The sequence below is a fragment of the Bombina bombina genome, chromosome 3, assembly GCF_027579735.1.
Source record: "Bombina bombina isolate aBomBom1 chromosome 3, aBomBom1.pri, whole genome shotgun sequence".
Classification (NCBI taxonomy): domain Eukaryota; kingdom Metazoa; phylum Chordata; class Amphibia; order Anura; family Bombinatoridae; genus Bombina; species Bombina bombina.
The window spans coordinates 526,165,968-526,183,936 of NC_069501.1; the positions used below are offsets into that span (position 1 = coordinate 526,165,968).

Sequence of the window (17,969 nt, forward strand, 5' to 3'; positions counted from 1 at the left end):
GAACAGCTGGTGCAATGCCTCGCCCTGCAGATTCACGGCCAATCGGTTTGATTTCGGTCTGTGGCCTCAGAGCAGGAGGACAAGTTATGGAGCAGCGGTCTTTAGACTGCTGCTTCATAACTTCTGTTTAAACACAGAAAAAACATAGAGATGCACTCAACTAGGCTTAGAACTGAAGCTGGAAATATGTCCTTGCTAAGTCCCTCCTTACTCCCAGAGTACAAACTCTTTCTGCACACTATGCCTTTCACAAAGGTAAAATCTGTAGCATATCAGTCTGACCTTGCCAAATGACAGTCCAGCACCGAAATACCAAGCAAATCTCCTTTAAACAAGGGAAAACAAACAAACCACAGACGTCAGCCTCTATGGGGCTCGTCAGTGAGGTGCAGTTGCATCCCTCTAAGGCATGTGTGCAAGGAGGCCACGTCTGGTTACCCCTTTTTCTCTTAGGGTGACCTAAGAGCTTTTTCATAAACACAGAAAAAACAGAGATGCACTCAACTAATGCCGAAGTGGATATCGCTGTGTCAAGACAGCGTTCTCAGTTGCGGCACTGAGGCTTTTCGGGTGTGCGTTTGCTGTGGCCTACTGTTAAGGCCTGTGCTGGCTGCTACAATATTTATCCAGCTGGGTGGGATTTAGTCAGCCAGTGTCTGGGGTTCCAGTGCGAGGTGCGGTAAACTGGGTAGTTGTTGCCACCTGGACTTAGCGTGACTTGTGGCCTCAGTAATGTGTCAGCTCATCGGCGCTACGGTCTATGTCCGATTCACTCGATCACACAACAGGCAGCTATATTTCGTCTTGTGCAGGGCTGTGGTAGAGTTATAATACGGTGTGCAGAATAGATTGTGGGTAAATGGAAGGGAAGAAAATATTACATATTTTTAGGATCGAGACGGAGCTCTGCAAAAAGACGTCCACTCACTTTGGATGCTAGCTCCACCCCCATATAAAACTTTTTTATTGGGTAATAATTATTATTAGGTCTTATTATACTTCAGGGGAATGCTTAACAAGCCTAAGTGTTCCTTTTGTTAAAGGGACATAAGAATTACTTTATTATTATAATTATTTCCATCTTTAAAATGAGACAGTTTGGAGAAGGGATGGGACCAAGTGTAAACAACAATAGCCTATGTCATTTAGTCAATATTTATTTGTCATAATAAGCTTATACATGCAATCTAAAGCTAGTTTTATATAATTTTTTTAAACTTTTGTATACATAAGTAGTACAGTATTTTGTTATCAGAACGGTAATATTTGTTGTTTTAAATAGATATAGACTATTATTTGCATTTTAGAACACAACAAAAATTAAACCAAATACAAAGGCAAAGAAGATTGTGACTTATAGATGTCAAAAATAGTAATCTTTAATCATTTTATCCTTACAAAAAAATAGTTTGGATTTGGGAATTCCAGATTTGGAAATTTGTACCTGTATTGTAAACGTGGCCATATTTGGTCTAGTGCTCAGATAGTTGTGTTTATGTATCATGCATGCCAGTAAGGTTTAGTTTTAGTTGCACAGCATTTATTCCTGCTTCTTGATATGAAGTAAGTTTGCTGCAACATGTTTCTGATTTTTTTGCATAGGTTAAACTGAAGCTTTTGGCAGCTATGTTCTGCATGAGAATATCAATCACTGTATGGATTTTTTAATTCTGAATGTCATGCAAGTGTCAGTGTCTAGTTCCTCCTATAAGACTTTTGGGAGGAGACTTGTTCTTTCTGACTTAACCTGCTCAGATTCCAATAGACTCACACTTTGGATGAACCTTCCAATGGGCAGACATGCTACTGCTGCTTTTCTTTTGCATCATGGGAAGTAAAGGTAATTTATCTTTGGGCTACATATATGAGGAAGGGTGAAAGCATTTTAAGAGGGGATGAAAATAAATTCAACAAAAGTAAAGAGAGTTATTTGTCATAAGGTGTAGAATGGATAAAATCAGTGTTTGATTCACACAACATTTGTTATTCACAAATGACTTTTCTAATTTCTAAGAAATGTCCTATAGAGTTGAGTAACTAAACAATGAACTTACTGTTGAACTCTCAGGGCAATGGGCTCCATGTACTAAGCGGCGGGCGGACAGCTTCTCAACTTGCGAAGCTGTCCGGCCCGCCTTCACTACACACGGGCAGCGGATCTGTTGATCCGCTTGCCCGTATGTATCATTACACACTCATCGGAGTGTGTAATGTCTGCCCTTTCATTCGCACAACCAATCACGCGACTGAACGGGCTGTCAATCACCGAGAGTGAGCGAGCGAGCTCTCTGTGATTTTCCCTCGCCACCTCAGAGGTGACATAGGGTTAAGAAGCAGCGGTCTAATGACCGCTGCTTCTTACATTGCGGGAAGCAGGCTCGCATATGCGACACTGCCCCGCAAAGGCTCCAGAGCAGCTTTCACTGCTTCGTACATGGAGCCCTGTATATCATCAATCCTGCTGGTGTGCTAACTCCGTCAGAAGTTAATTTTTTGCTTGCATCAGGGAGCGTGCGTTTTACAAGTTGAAAGTAATTTGTTTTAGCTTGTGTGCTAACTTGACGCGCGCAAAAAGTCAAAGTAAGGATATCATGACCTCATATCTTTGAGCCCTTATAACTTTTTTATGCAATATTTATTTTACATATTTTTTAGCAGACAGTGTTATTATGAGTATAACTGTACTTTTAAATGCATTTTTGATGTGTTTTGTGACACTTCTTTTGTCTCGTGTAACAGTTAACCAGAGCTCTGAAAACAGGCTAACCTGTTGAGGATAAATCATGATTGCGCTCACATGTTTGTATTTACTTACAACTCATAATATGCACGCTCTTTCGGATTCATGCACACAGCCGCGATAAACCCGATATTACTTGTTCAAAACAGCCCGCCACTTGTAATCTAGTCCCTAGTAAATTAGTTTCATGCAAAACCACATGGATAAGATACATATCATTATATTTTTATATATGTTAAAATTATATTTTTTTGGGGAGGGGGGACAGTAGTTTTGTTTTTAATAAAAAAAAAAACTAGTGTACAATCTGAAATAAATCAGTACAAGCAGGAGGGAAAATTACAGTACACTAAGAGCAGTGAAGGCAGCATATGGTGAAAGTATTGTAAAGTATTCTAGTGCTTGTGGTGTTGTATACACTATTACTGTTCATAAGAGGAATAACAAGTGATAATACATTTAAAGTTATTTAACCATTCCTTTGGGACATCACTACGATGGTGTTTGTTTTTGACCTTTGGGGACATTTGATAAAGATGCCAGTAAGGCATCGAAACTTCATGTTTTCTCCTTGTTTTTAACCATTTATAATGAAAAGTTATTTTTTATGGAAAACCAGACCATTTTTCTGAATACTGCATTATTATTGATTTTTTTTGCACCCTGGAAGCTGCTGTGTTAAGTTGTAAACCTGGAGTGCGGTCATTTTTGGAAATATATATATGTATATACAGTATATATATATATATATATATATATATATATATACTGTATATATATATATAAATATATATAATTGGAGGATGGCTTATGGTATAAAGAGAAACAAACTGCACATAAAGAATATTTAACATATTATATATAAAAGCATACATTTTGATAGAATACAAGAACTAAAATATCTGTTAAGTCTTCCATTATGTCCATCTAAATTGTAACCTTAAAGGGACACTGAACCCAAATTTTTTTCTTTTGTGATTCAGATACAGCATGCAATTTTAAGCAACTTTCTAATTTACTCCTATTATCAATTTTTCTTCATTCTCTTGCTATCTTTATATGAAAAAGAAGGCATGCAAGCTTTTTTCTAGGTTCAGAACTCTGGAGAACAGTTTTTGATTGGTGGATGCATTTATCCACCAATCAGCAAGGACACCACCAAAAATGACATTCACCAAAAATGGGCCGCCATCTAAACTTACATTCTTGCATTTCAAATAAAGATACCAAGAGAATAAAGAACATTTGAAAATAGGAGTAAATTAGAAAGTTGCTTAAAATTGCATGCTCTATCTGAAGCACAAAAGAAAATATTTGGGTACAGTGTCCCTTTAATTAATTATAATAACAGCATTTTGCATATCCCTAGACATTCAGGAATTTCCTTACCACCTCTACTGGAAGTATTTTCCATGAATCAACCACACTTGACAGAAAAGAAACATACAGCATATACTGTTAACAAAAAAGCATTATATGAAAATATGACCCAGAGAAGTGGTGGGAAAAATAATAATAAAGAAATTACAAGAATGTAATGCAAACAAAAGAATGTGCAGTTATGCAATTGAATGTTGCTGAAGTGTATATAATAAAGGAGAGTTGTTCTTACCCCAGGACAGCCCAGTGGGTTATAGCCTTCACACAGAAGACTAAGAAAAATATTTGACATGTTCTATACTATAGTACATTTTGTACAAAAACTCTGACTTGTGTTATGTTGTCTGTAAATTCTCACGACTTCACAATGTCAGCATTTTGCATACGTTTATATTACATTAGCAGGATGGAGGTGTCAAAAGAATTTTACAGTTTCAGCCTGTGGGTTTCTTAAAGGGTCAGAAGAGTCAAAATTAATTGATGATTCATGATTCAGATAGAGCATGCAATTTTAAACGACTTTCCAATTTTCTACTATGATGTCGTTTATTTTTTTCTCTTAGTGCCCCATGTACTTAGGCTGGCGGTCAGCTTCTCAACTTGCGAAGCTGTCCGCCCGCCTTCGCTACATATGGGCAGCAGATCTGTTCATCCGCTGGCCCGTACGTATCATTAAACACTCATCGCAGTGTTTAATTCCCGCCCCTTCATTTGTGCGACTGAAGGGGCTGTCAATCAGCGAGAGCGAGCGAGCAAGCACTCTGTGATTTTCCCTCACCACCTCAGAGGTGGCGTAGGGTCTAAAAAAACGCTGGTTCTTACATTGCAGGAAGCAGGTTTGCATATGCTAAGCTCCCGCGCAAGTGCTCCCAAGCAGCTCTCGCTGCTTCATACATGGAGCCCTTGATATACTTTGTTGAAAAGCATACCTAGGTAGGCTCAGGAGGAGCTTCAATGCACTACTGAGAACTAGTTGCTGATTGGTGGCTGCACATATATACCTCTTGTCCTTTGCTCACAGATGTGTTCAGCTAGCTCCCAGTAGTACCTTGCTGCACCTTTTAACAAAGGATAACAAGAGAATAAAGCAAATTTGATCATAGACGTACATTGGAAACATGTCCAACATTGTATTCTCTTTCATAATCATGAAAGAAACATTTTGGGTTCATTATCCTACAAAGAAGTGTACAGTATATATGAGAGCAATTCGAAGTTAATAGGAAAGAAATGCAATCTGTAAGATATTAATCTAAGTCTGGTGTTTACAAGTGTAAAATGCAACATCTGTAGAACAGCTGTACACATATTAAATAGACACAATGGGGCCTATCTATCAAGCTCCGAAAGAAGCTTGACGGCCCGTGTTTCTGGCGAGTCTTCAGACTCGCCAGAAACAGCAGTTATGAAGCAGCGGTCACAAAGACCGCTGTTCCATAACCTGTCCGTCTGCTCTGAGCAGGCGGACAGACATCGCCGGAAATCAACCCGATCGAGTACAATCGGGTTGATTGACACCCCCCTGCTGGCGGCCCATAGGCCGCGAGTCTGCAGGGGGTGGCGTTGCACCAGCAGCTCTTGTGAGCTGCTCGTGCAATGCTGAATACGGAGAGTGTATTGCTCTCCGTATTCAGCGAGGTCTGTCGGACCTGATCTGCACTGTCGGATTAGGTCCGCCAGACCTTGTAAAATAGAGGCCATAATGTCAGCATCTCTATAAGTAGCATGTTTATAAAGGAAATATGTAGTATACAATAATGAAAAAACACGTCCATTAGATCCTGAGTTCTACTATTTCCTGTACGATGTACATCTGTAAAAAGCTGTCTAGAATCTCTATGTAAAATATACTATATTTTAACTCACATTACTTTGGCTCACTAGAGTAAGTCTTCTGGAGAAGTTATTTTTCATTTACTATTTTACTTTCATCTACATGTAGGGTTTCCATCTGTCCTCCACAAAAATACTGAACAATCTATCGATGACTGAGCAATATAGTCTTTGGGGGGTCACATAATGTCCCACCGAAAGCTCTACCTTAGCCCCCATGCATATTTTTAAAAACTGAGCAGTGATTTCACCTCTTGGCTGCCAGTAGCATACACATAAATATTTTTACTGTAACACATGTAAACAGAAGTGATTTGACTCTCTTGACTGCCCTTCATTACTTTCTGCTCCATATTTGTAATTCATTGAGACATAGGAGGCTTTTACATTTAGCTAATTCTCAGAGTCTTTAAAAAAAATGGACATTTAAGTGTCCAGTATTTTTGTGAAGATTTTATTGAACAGTCTACTAAATTACTGGACTCTCCGGTTGAATACTGTACACCTGGTAACCCTATCTACATGGCAGAAATAAAAAACAATAACCAGCATCATCAGTGCTAAGTTCATTTTTGCTTTATTTTGATCTAATTGGAATTTCACTATAACCCTGCTAGGTTAGTTAGTAAATTTACTTAAACTGAGGAGGGAAATAAAAGAGACTGTGGGGCAGTGACGTGTGGTGAGGTCAGAGGCTGGTGAGGCACTTATGATAAGCCCGAGAAACAAATATGTGGACCCGATACAGCCTTAATATCTGTGCACCTCAGAACAGCTCAGCCTCTCACAAATACATTTTCTAACTTAGAGTTTCTGCATATGTATGTCTATCTGTGCTGTGTGTGTGTGTATATATATATATATATATTTATATATATTATATATATTATATATATATTATATATCACACACATGAAACTTTTTTGCCAAAAAATCACAACAATGAATTGATTACTAGTAAAACAAACACTTGTAGTGTACTGCAGTTCATAAAATAGAAGACAGTAAGGGGTTACTTGATCTGTTTTTACAGGAGATAAACAGATAAGCATGTGGATGTTACTGCTCCTAATATACAGTACTTCTGTCTGCTCCTTGCTAAATTTTCACTTGTTTTTTACTCTTGACTCTGCAAACCCCACCCCCCACAAAAGGTTGCAACCTTTCACCTTTCAACTCTCTAGAGTTGAGCAGTAAGAGTTTTTAACTTTATTGCTAGCTACTCTGCCTAGCCAGTCATGGCACAGACAAAAAAATAAACAAACAAATAAGCAAACACAATTCAGGAAATAATGATTAGCAGACAACAACCAAGTGGCGTATTTAGGTTTTGTGCTGCCCTAGGCCCTCAAAATTCTGCTGCCCCCACCCCAGGTTTTAGGCTATAATATTTTTTGGTCAGGGTATAATATGACTTTTTTTAATGCATTTCCAAATTTTATGTAGCCAATGCTAGAGCTGCCGACATCCAGAAGTATTTTTCATGACATGCACTAAAGCAGTAAGCACTTGCATAGCATGATGATATTTGGCACCGCACTGGGGAGGGAGGAGGGGGAGCAGGGAGCTGCAAATGTAATAGCCAATAAGCCCAGCTGAGCTGCCGACATCCAGAAGTGTTATCATGCACTAACTAAGCACTTACATAGCATGATATTAGGCACCGCACTGGGGAGGGAGGAGGAGGGGGAGCAGGGAGCTGCTACTGTAATAGTCCAGTGACTGTCTCCTGAGTCCCTGACCAAGTCCGACTCCACACAGGCACTTGACGTGACCGCATAGCACACTGCACACATCCAGTAGTAGTAGACCACTAACTTCACAGGGCAGGCACGCCACACACTACTCTCAGCAGATCCCCACCTGAAGCAGCTCTTCTTCCCGCCTGAAGTCTGTGTCGGCATGACGTCACCCAGCAGCCCAGCAGACACGCCTCCCCGGCAGTGCTGATGCTGATTGGCTGAGTGAGCTAGCTCCATCATGGAGGTGGTTTTGAGAACCGCCTCCATTAAAGCTTGTATGGGTCCGGCGAGACACCACTGGGTGGCGCTAAAGTGGAACTATATTCAGATCCATGTTGCGCAATTTATGGAGGGCAGCGGACTGACTTACTGCCTCCTAATTGCGCAACATGAATGCTGAATTTAATTTGGCGGCGCAGCGCAAGCGCAGTAGGAAATATTAAAATGATGATGATGACATCATGTGGGTAATCACCGGCAGGGGGTGGGGGGTGTACCCTTAGGGGTGGGGGTGGCCCAAAAAAAAAAAAGAAGAAGACAATATATATATATATATATATATATATATATTTTAATAAACAGTATTTTAAATATTTCTTCTCTGATTGGACAGGGGAGGCTCCACCTCCCCTGCCTCCTATTACTGCACGTCACTGCTGTGGGGTACATTTACCAAAGGTTGAGCGGACATGATTCGCTGTAGTTAATCATGCATGCTCGACCTCGCTAAATGCCAACAGCATACGCTGTCGGCATTTAAAGGGACAGTCAACACCAGAATTTTTGTTGTTTAAAAAGAAAGATAATCCCTTTATTACTCATTCCCCAGTTTTCCAACACTGTGATAGAAATACACTTTTTACCTCTGTGATTACCTTGTATCTAAGCCTTTGCAAACTGCTCCCTTATTTCAGTTCTTTTGACAGACATCCATTTTAGCCAATCAGTGCTCACTCCTGGGTAACTTCACGTGCATGAGCTCAATGTTATCTATATGAAACACATGAACTAATGCCCTCTAGTGGTCAAAATGCATTCAGATTAGAGGCAGTCTTCAAGGTCTAAGAAATTAGCATATGAACATCCTAGTTTTAGCTTTCAACTAAGAATACCAAGAGAACAAAGCAAAATTGGTGATAAAAGTAAATTGGAAAGTTGTTTAAAATTACATTCTCTATTTAAATCATGAAAGTTTTTTTTGGACTTGACTGTCCCTTTAACATTGCACAAGCATTTCTGGTGAAATGCTTGTGAAATGCTGCCCCCTGCTCACTCTTGGCCAATCAGATTGGATCGGGATGATTTCAGTCCACCACCTAAAAGTCTTATGGCCGCTGCTTATTAACTTCCGTTTCTGGCGGAGCAGAAACAATGGGATGTCGATGCAGCATCTGCTGCTTAATAAATTGACCCTGTGGGTGCATATGTTGGCTGCATGCCCCTTTACAAGGCCCTCATAGGATGCTTAAAGACCCTTTTCAATGGAATGTGGCTACTGAGGACATTTGTAGGTAAAATATCTTGTAGGCAAAATACTTCAAGTGATTCAGTATTTAAATAACATGTCCTTTTAAGGGACTTAAAGGGATATGAAACCCACATTTGATTCTGAGCACACAATTTATTTTAAACAACTCTCTAATTTATTTATATTATCTAATTTGCATCATTATTTTGGTATCCTTTGTTGAGGAAGCAGCAATGCACTTCTTCGAACATTGTGTGAGCCAATAACACGAGGCTTATATGTGCAGTCACAAATCAGCATCTCATGCAGAGGCGTAACTAGAAACCACAGAGCCCAGGTGCAAGAATCTAAGAGGCCCCCCCCCCCAAAAAAAAAGGTGGCTTTGATACATGTTTTTATTTATTTTTTAACATTTAACACAGAAAATGTGAATCAGATTACATGTCTGCAAAAGGAGGTACCCTGTGCCCCCAGTCTGTGAGATGGTCTGACCCCCTATTACTGTATATAGTGACACTGTTTAATCCCACCAGTACTGTATATAGTGAGTTAGTGACAGTCTGTAATCTGCTGGTGAGATGGCTGGCCTGCCCCTACCTGCCCCAGTACTTTATATAGTGACCACAGTAGTCTGTGACATGGCCCAGCCCCTGTACTGTATATAGTGGTACTGTATAGTGACACTAATTAACCCCTGCCCCCTCATGCTGTAGTTACAAGGTCTGTAATTTGCTGGTTCCACAAACATACACACACACACACACATATATGCATAAATACACACACAGTCACATACATACACACCAATGGTTAAAACAGAAACACAAACCCCTGTAGTTAGAGACAGAGACCAAAATTCAAAGTCAATGACTCAGCACAGAACGGCCCCTTTGCCAGCTACTCAAGAGACCCACTCCAGTCTCTGAAACATCAATCCAAAGAAATCCAAAAGGAGTAGCAGCAAAAATAAGTGTTTATTAGGCACAACACAACATTATCAGCAACGTTTCGGTATTGCTACCTTATTCATGCTAAACATCATACTCAAATGATTCTATTTATACCTTAACACCACTAGGTGGCGCTGCACATGCAGCTTCCTATAAATCCTTTATATACAAAATTATTAAAAACAATAATACAGTGTATTCATTAGGATCTAGTTACAATCATAATAACACATATAATACAATGTATTCATAGAATCATATTACAATCTCAATAACAGACTGATATACAGATAGAAAACTGCTTATAGAAAAACAGACATATCCAGATCCTTATTTAACCCATTCGGTTCCATAGTGCCTAATTTCCAAATCCAAAAGCACTCTCTCTGTTTAAGGAGGAGTTCTCTATTACCTAACCTTCTTGGCATTTCTATTTTCTCAATAATTTGAAAACGCAATTGCCCAATTGAATGGCCCTTTTCCACAAAATGCTGTGCTACTGGTGCTTTTAAGTTCTTAGTTCTAATGGAGCTTTTATGTTCAATTATCCTATCTTTGATAGTTCTAGTCGTCTCGCCGACATAGCCCCGCCCACATGGGCATTTAATTAAGTAAACTACATAGGTGGTTAAGCAAGTGTGAAAGCCATTAATTTTAAACTTTTTTCCAGTGGTTGGATGAACAAATATGGGCCCTTTGGTCATGTTATTGCAGCATGAGCATCCCAAACAGGGAAAACACCCCTCATTCTTACTTTTGATGTATTTTTGTTTTAATTTAATGTTTGTCCCTATGTCTGCTCTAACTAGTTGTTGTTTTAAATTAAAACTTTGCTTATAAGCTGGCATAGGTAAATTTTTAAATTCCTTAATTTGGTCATCTCCAAATAAAAAATAATTACAATAAAGAATCAATTCCAATAGCTGAAGAAGAAAGTGAATCTGAGCTTTAGAATAGTTTTTATCCATATCTAATACCATCTTAACTGCGCCCATACCGCTCTCATGAGTAATTGATGTATATAAACTTTCTACATCTAAGCTATATAGAATGAACTTGTCAGATACCAAATCCAAGGTGTCTATCTTTCTCAAAAAATCACTTGTATCTTTCAAAAAGGAATTGGATATTTCAACAAATGGTCTAAGAATACGATCCAGAAAGATAGACACATAGTTTTTGTATATAGAGCATCCCTGCACTCCGGTGCTTTATACATTACCAAAAGTGCATAAAAATTTACAGACCCCCCCCAGGCCGCCCAATAGTGGCAAGCACTCAATCTATCTTGACCAATGTGTCTATCTTTCTGGATCGTATTCTTAGACCATTTGTTGAAATATCCAATTCCTTTTTGAAAGATACAAGTGATTTTTTGAGAAAGATAGACACCTTGGATTTGGTATCTGACAAGTTCATTCTATATAGCTTAGATGTAGAAAGTTTATATACATCAATTACTCATGAGAGCGGTATGGGCGCAGTTAAGATGGTATTAGATATGGATAAAAACTATTCTAAAGCTCAGATTCACTTTCTTCTTCAGCTATTGGAATTGATTCTTTATTGTAATTATTTTTTATTTGGAGATGAGTATTTCCTACAAATACAGGGCACTGCGATGGGGTCCAACGTCGCCCCAAATTATGCTAACATTTTTATGAATGTATTCGAAGAGAAATTTATTTTTTCCAATCCTAGGTTTCATCGGTATGGCGCCTGTTGGTGGCGCTATATCGATGATATCTTTGGGATATGGTGGGGCGACGTTGGATCCCTATTGAAGTTTATGGAAGATATAAATGGAGCATCTGGTCATATAAAATTCAAGTTGACTTGGAGTGAAAGTGACATTACTTTTCTTGACACTAAGATTATTAAAAATGGAAGAGAGCTGAAGGTAGATCTGTTTAGGAAGGAGACAGATAGAAATAGTTTATTGCACTTTGATAGTGCTCACCCTGGATCTCTCCTTAAGGCCCTCCCCCGTAGTCAATTTTTACGAGCCCGCAGAATTATTACTGATAACCTATTAAAAACAAGAATGATAGAAATGGCTGACAGATTTACTAAGAGAGGATACCCATCAGATATATTAGAAGCTGAAATTAATCATGCGCTATCAATTTCTAGAGAAAGCTTATTGAATGTAAAACAGAAACAAAATAATAAAGAGGAGCGCTAATATTTGTATCTGAATTTAATTCCCAGTCTAACCAAATCCAACGCATTATGAGGAAACATTGGTCTATACTATCTGAATGTAACCCCCAAATTAAGGAATTTAAAAATTTACCTATGCCAGCTTATAAGCAAAGTTTTAATTTAAAACAACAACTAGTTAGAGCAGACATAGGGACAAACATTAAATTAAAACAAAAATACATCGAAAGTAAGAATGAGGGGTGTTTTCCCTGTTTGGGATGCTCATGCTGCAATAACATGACCAAAGGGCCCATATTTGTTCATCCAACCACTGGAAAAAAGTTTAAAATTAATGGCTTTCACACTTGCTTAACCACCTATGTAGTTTACTTAATTAAATGCCCATGTGGGCGGGGCTATGTCGGCGAGACGACTAGAACTATCAAAGATAGGATAATTGAACATAAAAGCTCCATTAGAACTAAGAACTTAAAAGCACCAGTAGCACAGCATTTTGTGGAAAAGGGCCATTCAATTGGGCAATTGCGTTTTCAAATTATTGAGAAAATAGAAATGCCAAGAAGGTTAGGTAATAGAGAACTCCTCCTTAAACAGAGAGAGTGCTTTTGGATTTGGAAATTAGGCACTATGGAACCGAATGGGTTAAATAAGGATCTGGATATGTCTGTTTTTCTATAAGCAGTTTTCTATCTGTATATCAGTCTGTTATTGAGATTGTAATATGATTCTATGAATACATTGTATTATATGTGTTATTATGATTGTAACTAGATCCTAATGAATACACTGTATTATTGTTTTTAATAATTTTGTATATAAAGGGTTAATAGGAAGCTGCATGTGCAGCGCCACCTAGTGGTGTTAAGTTATAAATAGAATTATTTGAGTATGATGTTTAGCATGAATAAGGTAGCAATACCGAAACGTTGCTGATAATGTTGTGTTGTGCCTAATAAACACTTATTTTTGCTGCTACTCCTTTTGGATTTCTTTGGTTAGAGACAGAGACACTAGTGAAGCATAACGTCACACTCACATGATATCAGTGCATGCAGTGGCAGGTCAGCAGTTTTTATTGTAATTTTTTTTTTTTAAGCTGGGCCCCCACCCTCGGGGGGCCCGGTCGCAGTTGCGCCCTCTGCACCCCCTGTAGTTCCACCCCTGATCTCATGAGCCTACTTAAGTATCCTTTTCAACAAAGAATACAGAGAGAATAAAACATATTAGATAATAGAAAAAGAATATACCGGGAGATTATGGATGAGGAAATTCCACTATCCCATCTATTTGTTCACAAAGAATCCCCTGTATAACTTTAAAAGCAAGGACACTGCAGGGCCAACACAAGTAAAAAGATCAAGTGTAAATAAATTCCATATACATCATTCAGCATAGAGCATGGGAGGGGCGGGGAATGGATTACCCTATGACAACATGCATTTATTCCTAGGTGCTCAAAGGCAACCTCCTGCTTGTAAGGTCCCTTCTGTTCATTTCTGGCTAAATGCCCCTAATGCTAATATCACTTTCATTTAGTTTCTATACAGTTAAATAGGCAACGTATTCGCATTTATTGTTATTCTATGTTGCTATATTGCCGTAATCAGTTACAAAGTTGCACAAACAATTGTCTACATGCTGCAAACATTTATATCATTGCGTGTGTTAGTCCCCCCCATCGACATCTTTCGTCATCAATGTCATTTCGTCAGGGTGAGGGGTGCTTGTCGTGTGTACTCCTTCTTATAAGGCGGTGGGTTTCCATTGCAACTTCTGACGTCTTTGACTCAGTATAGAGTATCATATATTTGCTTTTTTTCTACATGTATTCAAAAGCTGACTAACTTTATTTAGACATGAAATAGCAAAACATTTTTTTTTTTTAAAAATGTTTGTTTCCCAATTAATGTACTTATTTCAGAGGTTAATACATATCCTGATTGTATATAGTACCTAAAAACTCATATTTTAATAGTCTGCAAGTATGTGATTTTTGATGGATGAATATATTTTATTTAATCCTATTTCAATTATATTCATATGGTACATGTATCTGCATTCACTTTTGTTATATATTCAATATACTTCAATATATTAATAAGAATTTGTATCCAATCATAAAAATCAAATGCAACAAGTGTGAATGTCATATTGAGCTTCTGTATGTGACATATTCAAAAATTAAATTTTTTACAAAAATCATTTGCAGTAAAGTGCTTCATTCAGCCCATCTGAGAGTTGGCTTTTTAGTCTGCCACCTTTAAAGTGATTGACACTCCCTGATAGCGACTTATTGGCCACGAATGTGCAGGGGGAGGCATTGCACGAAGCATTTCACAAGAAATGCTTGTGCAATGTTAAATGCCGACAGCAATCCTGTCTGCCCGGCATTTAATAAATCTACTCCTTACTCTAAACTCTCTTGTAGTTTCACCTACATAGATTTTAGGACAATTAGACTTTGCTGCCACAAAGCTGTGATATTTTTTTTTAGATTATTATTTTTTAATTTTATTTAGGTAGAAAAAGGGCTGAATATCCTGCCCACCCAAATGTCCTTTTCGGGGCAATGGGTAGTTTAGGATTTTTTAAGTTAGGTCTTTTTTATTTTCAGGGGGGGGGGGGTTGTAATGTTAGGGGGTATTTTCTTTATGCAAAAGAGCTGTTTTCTTTAGGACAATGCCCTACTAAGGGTCCTTATAAGAGCTATTAGTAGTTTATTTGTAGAATAGTTTTTTTTATTTTGGGGACATTTTTTTTTTAGGGGTATTAGAATAGGAATATTTTTTTATTATTGGTAATTTCGTTATTCTTTATAATGGTAGTTTTTTTGTGCAAATGTTAGTTTTTGGTAATATTAAGTCTTTTATTTTTTGTAAAGGGTAGGTTTTTTATTTTTTGGTAATGTTAAGTTTTTTATTTATTGTAATCTGATTTATTTTTTTTAACCAATGTTAGTTTTTATTTTAGGGTAAGATTAGTTTTTAATTTAATTTTACAGGTAAGGTTTTATTTTTTTAAAGGTAGTTAGAATAGTTTTAATTTAATTTTGGGTATTTTAATCGCACATTTCTATACATCTGATATTGGGAGCATATCAGATTTGGGGAAGCTAGTTGAGTCCTATCTACATATCACTCCACACTTTCCTTTTCTTGTATTTTAATTGGGTTATCAGAGTGTGTTGCAGTAATCAGATTTGAAATAAGTGTATATTTTCAAAAATACATTAAATTCACAAATTAAAACATCAAACAATGTGTTAATAATCGCCTAGATTACGAGTTTAGTTGGTAAAGACCTGCGGCTCTAACGCTCCTTTTTTTTCCACCACTACCTTAAGCCAACGCTGGTATTACAAGTTTTCTGAATGGCTGCGTTATCCGCAAAAAGGTGAGCGTAGAGCAAAATTTAGCTCCACTTCTACCTGTAATACCAGCGTTGCTTACGGTAGCGGTAAGCTGGCTGAACGTGCTTGTGCACGATTTCCCCATAGGAAACAATGGGGCTGAGCTGGCTGGAAAAACACCTGCAAAAAAGCAGCGTCCAGCTCCTAACGCAGCCCCATTGTTTCCTATGGGGAAACACTTTCTAAGTCTACACCTAACACCCTAACATGAACCCCAAGTCTAAACACCCCTAACCTTACACTTATTAACCCCTAATCCGCCGCCCCTGGCATCGCCGATACCTGCATAATATTATTAACCCCTAATCTGCTGCTCCGGACACCGCCGCCATCTACATTATCCCTATGAACCCCTAATCTGCTTCCCCTAACATCGCCGACACCTACATTATATTTATTATCCTCTAATCTGCCCCCGCCAACGTCGCCGCCACCTACCTACACTTATTAACCCCTAATTAATTTATTTAATTATAGTAATTTTATTTAGATTTATTTAAATTATATTTAACTTAGGGTGGTGTTAGGGTTAGACTTAGGTTTAGGGGTTAATAACTTTATTATAGTAGCGGTGACGTTGGGGGCAGGAGATTAGGGGTTAATAATTGTAGGCAGGTGGCGGCGATGTTAGGGACGGCAGATTAGGGGTTAATACAATTTATTATAGTGTTTGCGAGGCGGGAGTGCGGCGGTTTAGGGGTTAATACATTTATTATAGTGGCGGCGATGTCCGGTTGGCAGATTAGGGGTTAATAAGTGTAGATAGGCGGAGGCGACGTTGGGGGGGGGGCAGATTAGGGGTTAATAAATATAATGTAGGTGTCGGTGATGTTAGGGGCAGCAGATTAGGGGTTCATAGGGATAATGTAGGTGGCGGCGATGTCCGGTCGGCAGATTAGGGGTTAAATAATTTTATTATAGTGTTTGCGATGTGGGGAGGCCTCGGTTTAGGGGTTCATAGGTAGTTTATGGGTGTTAGTGTACTTTGTAGCACTTTAGTTAAGAGTTTTATGTTCCAGCGTTAGCCCATAAAACTCTTAACTACTGACTTTTATATGCGGTAGGTATCTTGGAGGTAGAGGCTCTACCGCTCACTTCTTCCAAGACTCGTAATACCAGCGTTAGCCAAATCCCATTTAAAAGATAGGATACGCAATTGACGTAAGGGGATTTACGGTAGCCAAAAGTCGCGGAAGAAAAATGAGTGGTGAGCCTCTACCTGTCAGACTCGTAATACCAGCTTTAGACAAAAAGCAGCGTTAGGACCCCTTACCGCTGCTTTTTAAAGCTAACACAGAACTCGTAATCTAGCCGAATGTGTTTCCAATATATTACAGGGTGAATTGGATTTTCAAATTAATCTTTTTCTGTTTGTTTTTTTACATTTTCGATACTGTCCCAACTTTTTCGGAATTCGGGTTGTATTTCATATTAACTTAAACATCCACAGATTTTTATTATTGCCTTTTATAATACAAAAAATGTGAATGTCTTGTTAAAAGATTAGAGATTCGAGGAGAAATAGATGGGAGATGTGCTTAAAATGGTAGAGAGTTATAGCCAGTTTTGAAACCCCATTCATTACTCTGGAGCCCCCAAACCTCAAAATTGTTTTGTTTAACCATGTCCAGTGTTCTACTCAGACCAAGGAGAGTGTTGATAGAGGGGAATTCAAAAAATAAAAGTTTCAAAATAAATTATGGTGAGAAAAAAAAGCCCTTCCCATGTAACAGTGTTTACATTTGAACAGGGGACTGTGGTTAAGGTCAGGTAATGCAAATGAGCTAAATAATGCCTCATCTTTTCACTTCCAATTTTAAACATGGATTCCCTCATGCCAGTACAAATGACACAAATCACCTTTTCTGGAAAAAAAACTGTGTTAAAGGGACATGAAACCCACATTTTTTTTTTCTTTCATGATTTAGAAAGAGGATGCAATTTTAAACATCTTTCCAATGTATTTCTATTATCTAATTTGCTTCATTCTCTTGAGATCCTTTGTTAAAAGATCATATCTAATCTAAGGATATCTGAATAATACAGTAAATTAAAGAATAAAAGTAAATTAAAATGTTGTTTAAAATTGTATTCTCTATCTGAATCATAAAAGAACATTTTTTGGGTTTCATATCCCTTTAAATATTGCTCTCTCCAAAAAAAAAATGTAAACCTTGTATATGAATATATGGGTTTATGCAGTGTGTAAGGGAATGGCAGTACCAAAAAAGATGACCCTTAAGGCATTACGATGAAGGGATCTGAGAAACAGGATTCATCA

General features: G+C 38.1%; 1 protein-coding gene across 1 annotated transcript in view; it reads left to right on the top strand.

The window, feature by feature from the left end:
- The first annotated feature begins 1,766 nt into the window (after positions 1–1,766).
- The window catches only part of LOC128653573 (uncharacterized), a 261,458-nt gene continuing 245,255 nt past the window's right edge, over positions 1,767–17,969 (top strand). Inside the window, exon 1 of the mRNA XM_053706954.1 lies at positions 1,767–1,840. Coding sequence (XP_053562929.1) covers positions 1,801–1,840 — 40 coding nt within the window. The 5' untranslated portion in view covers positions 1,767–1,800. The remainder of the gene's footprint in view (positions 1,841–17,969) is intronic.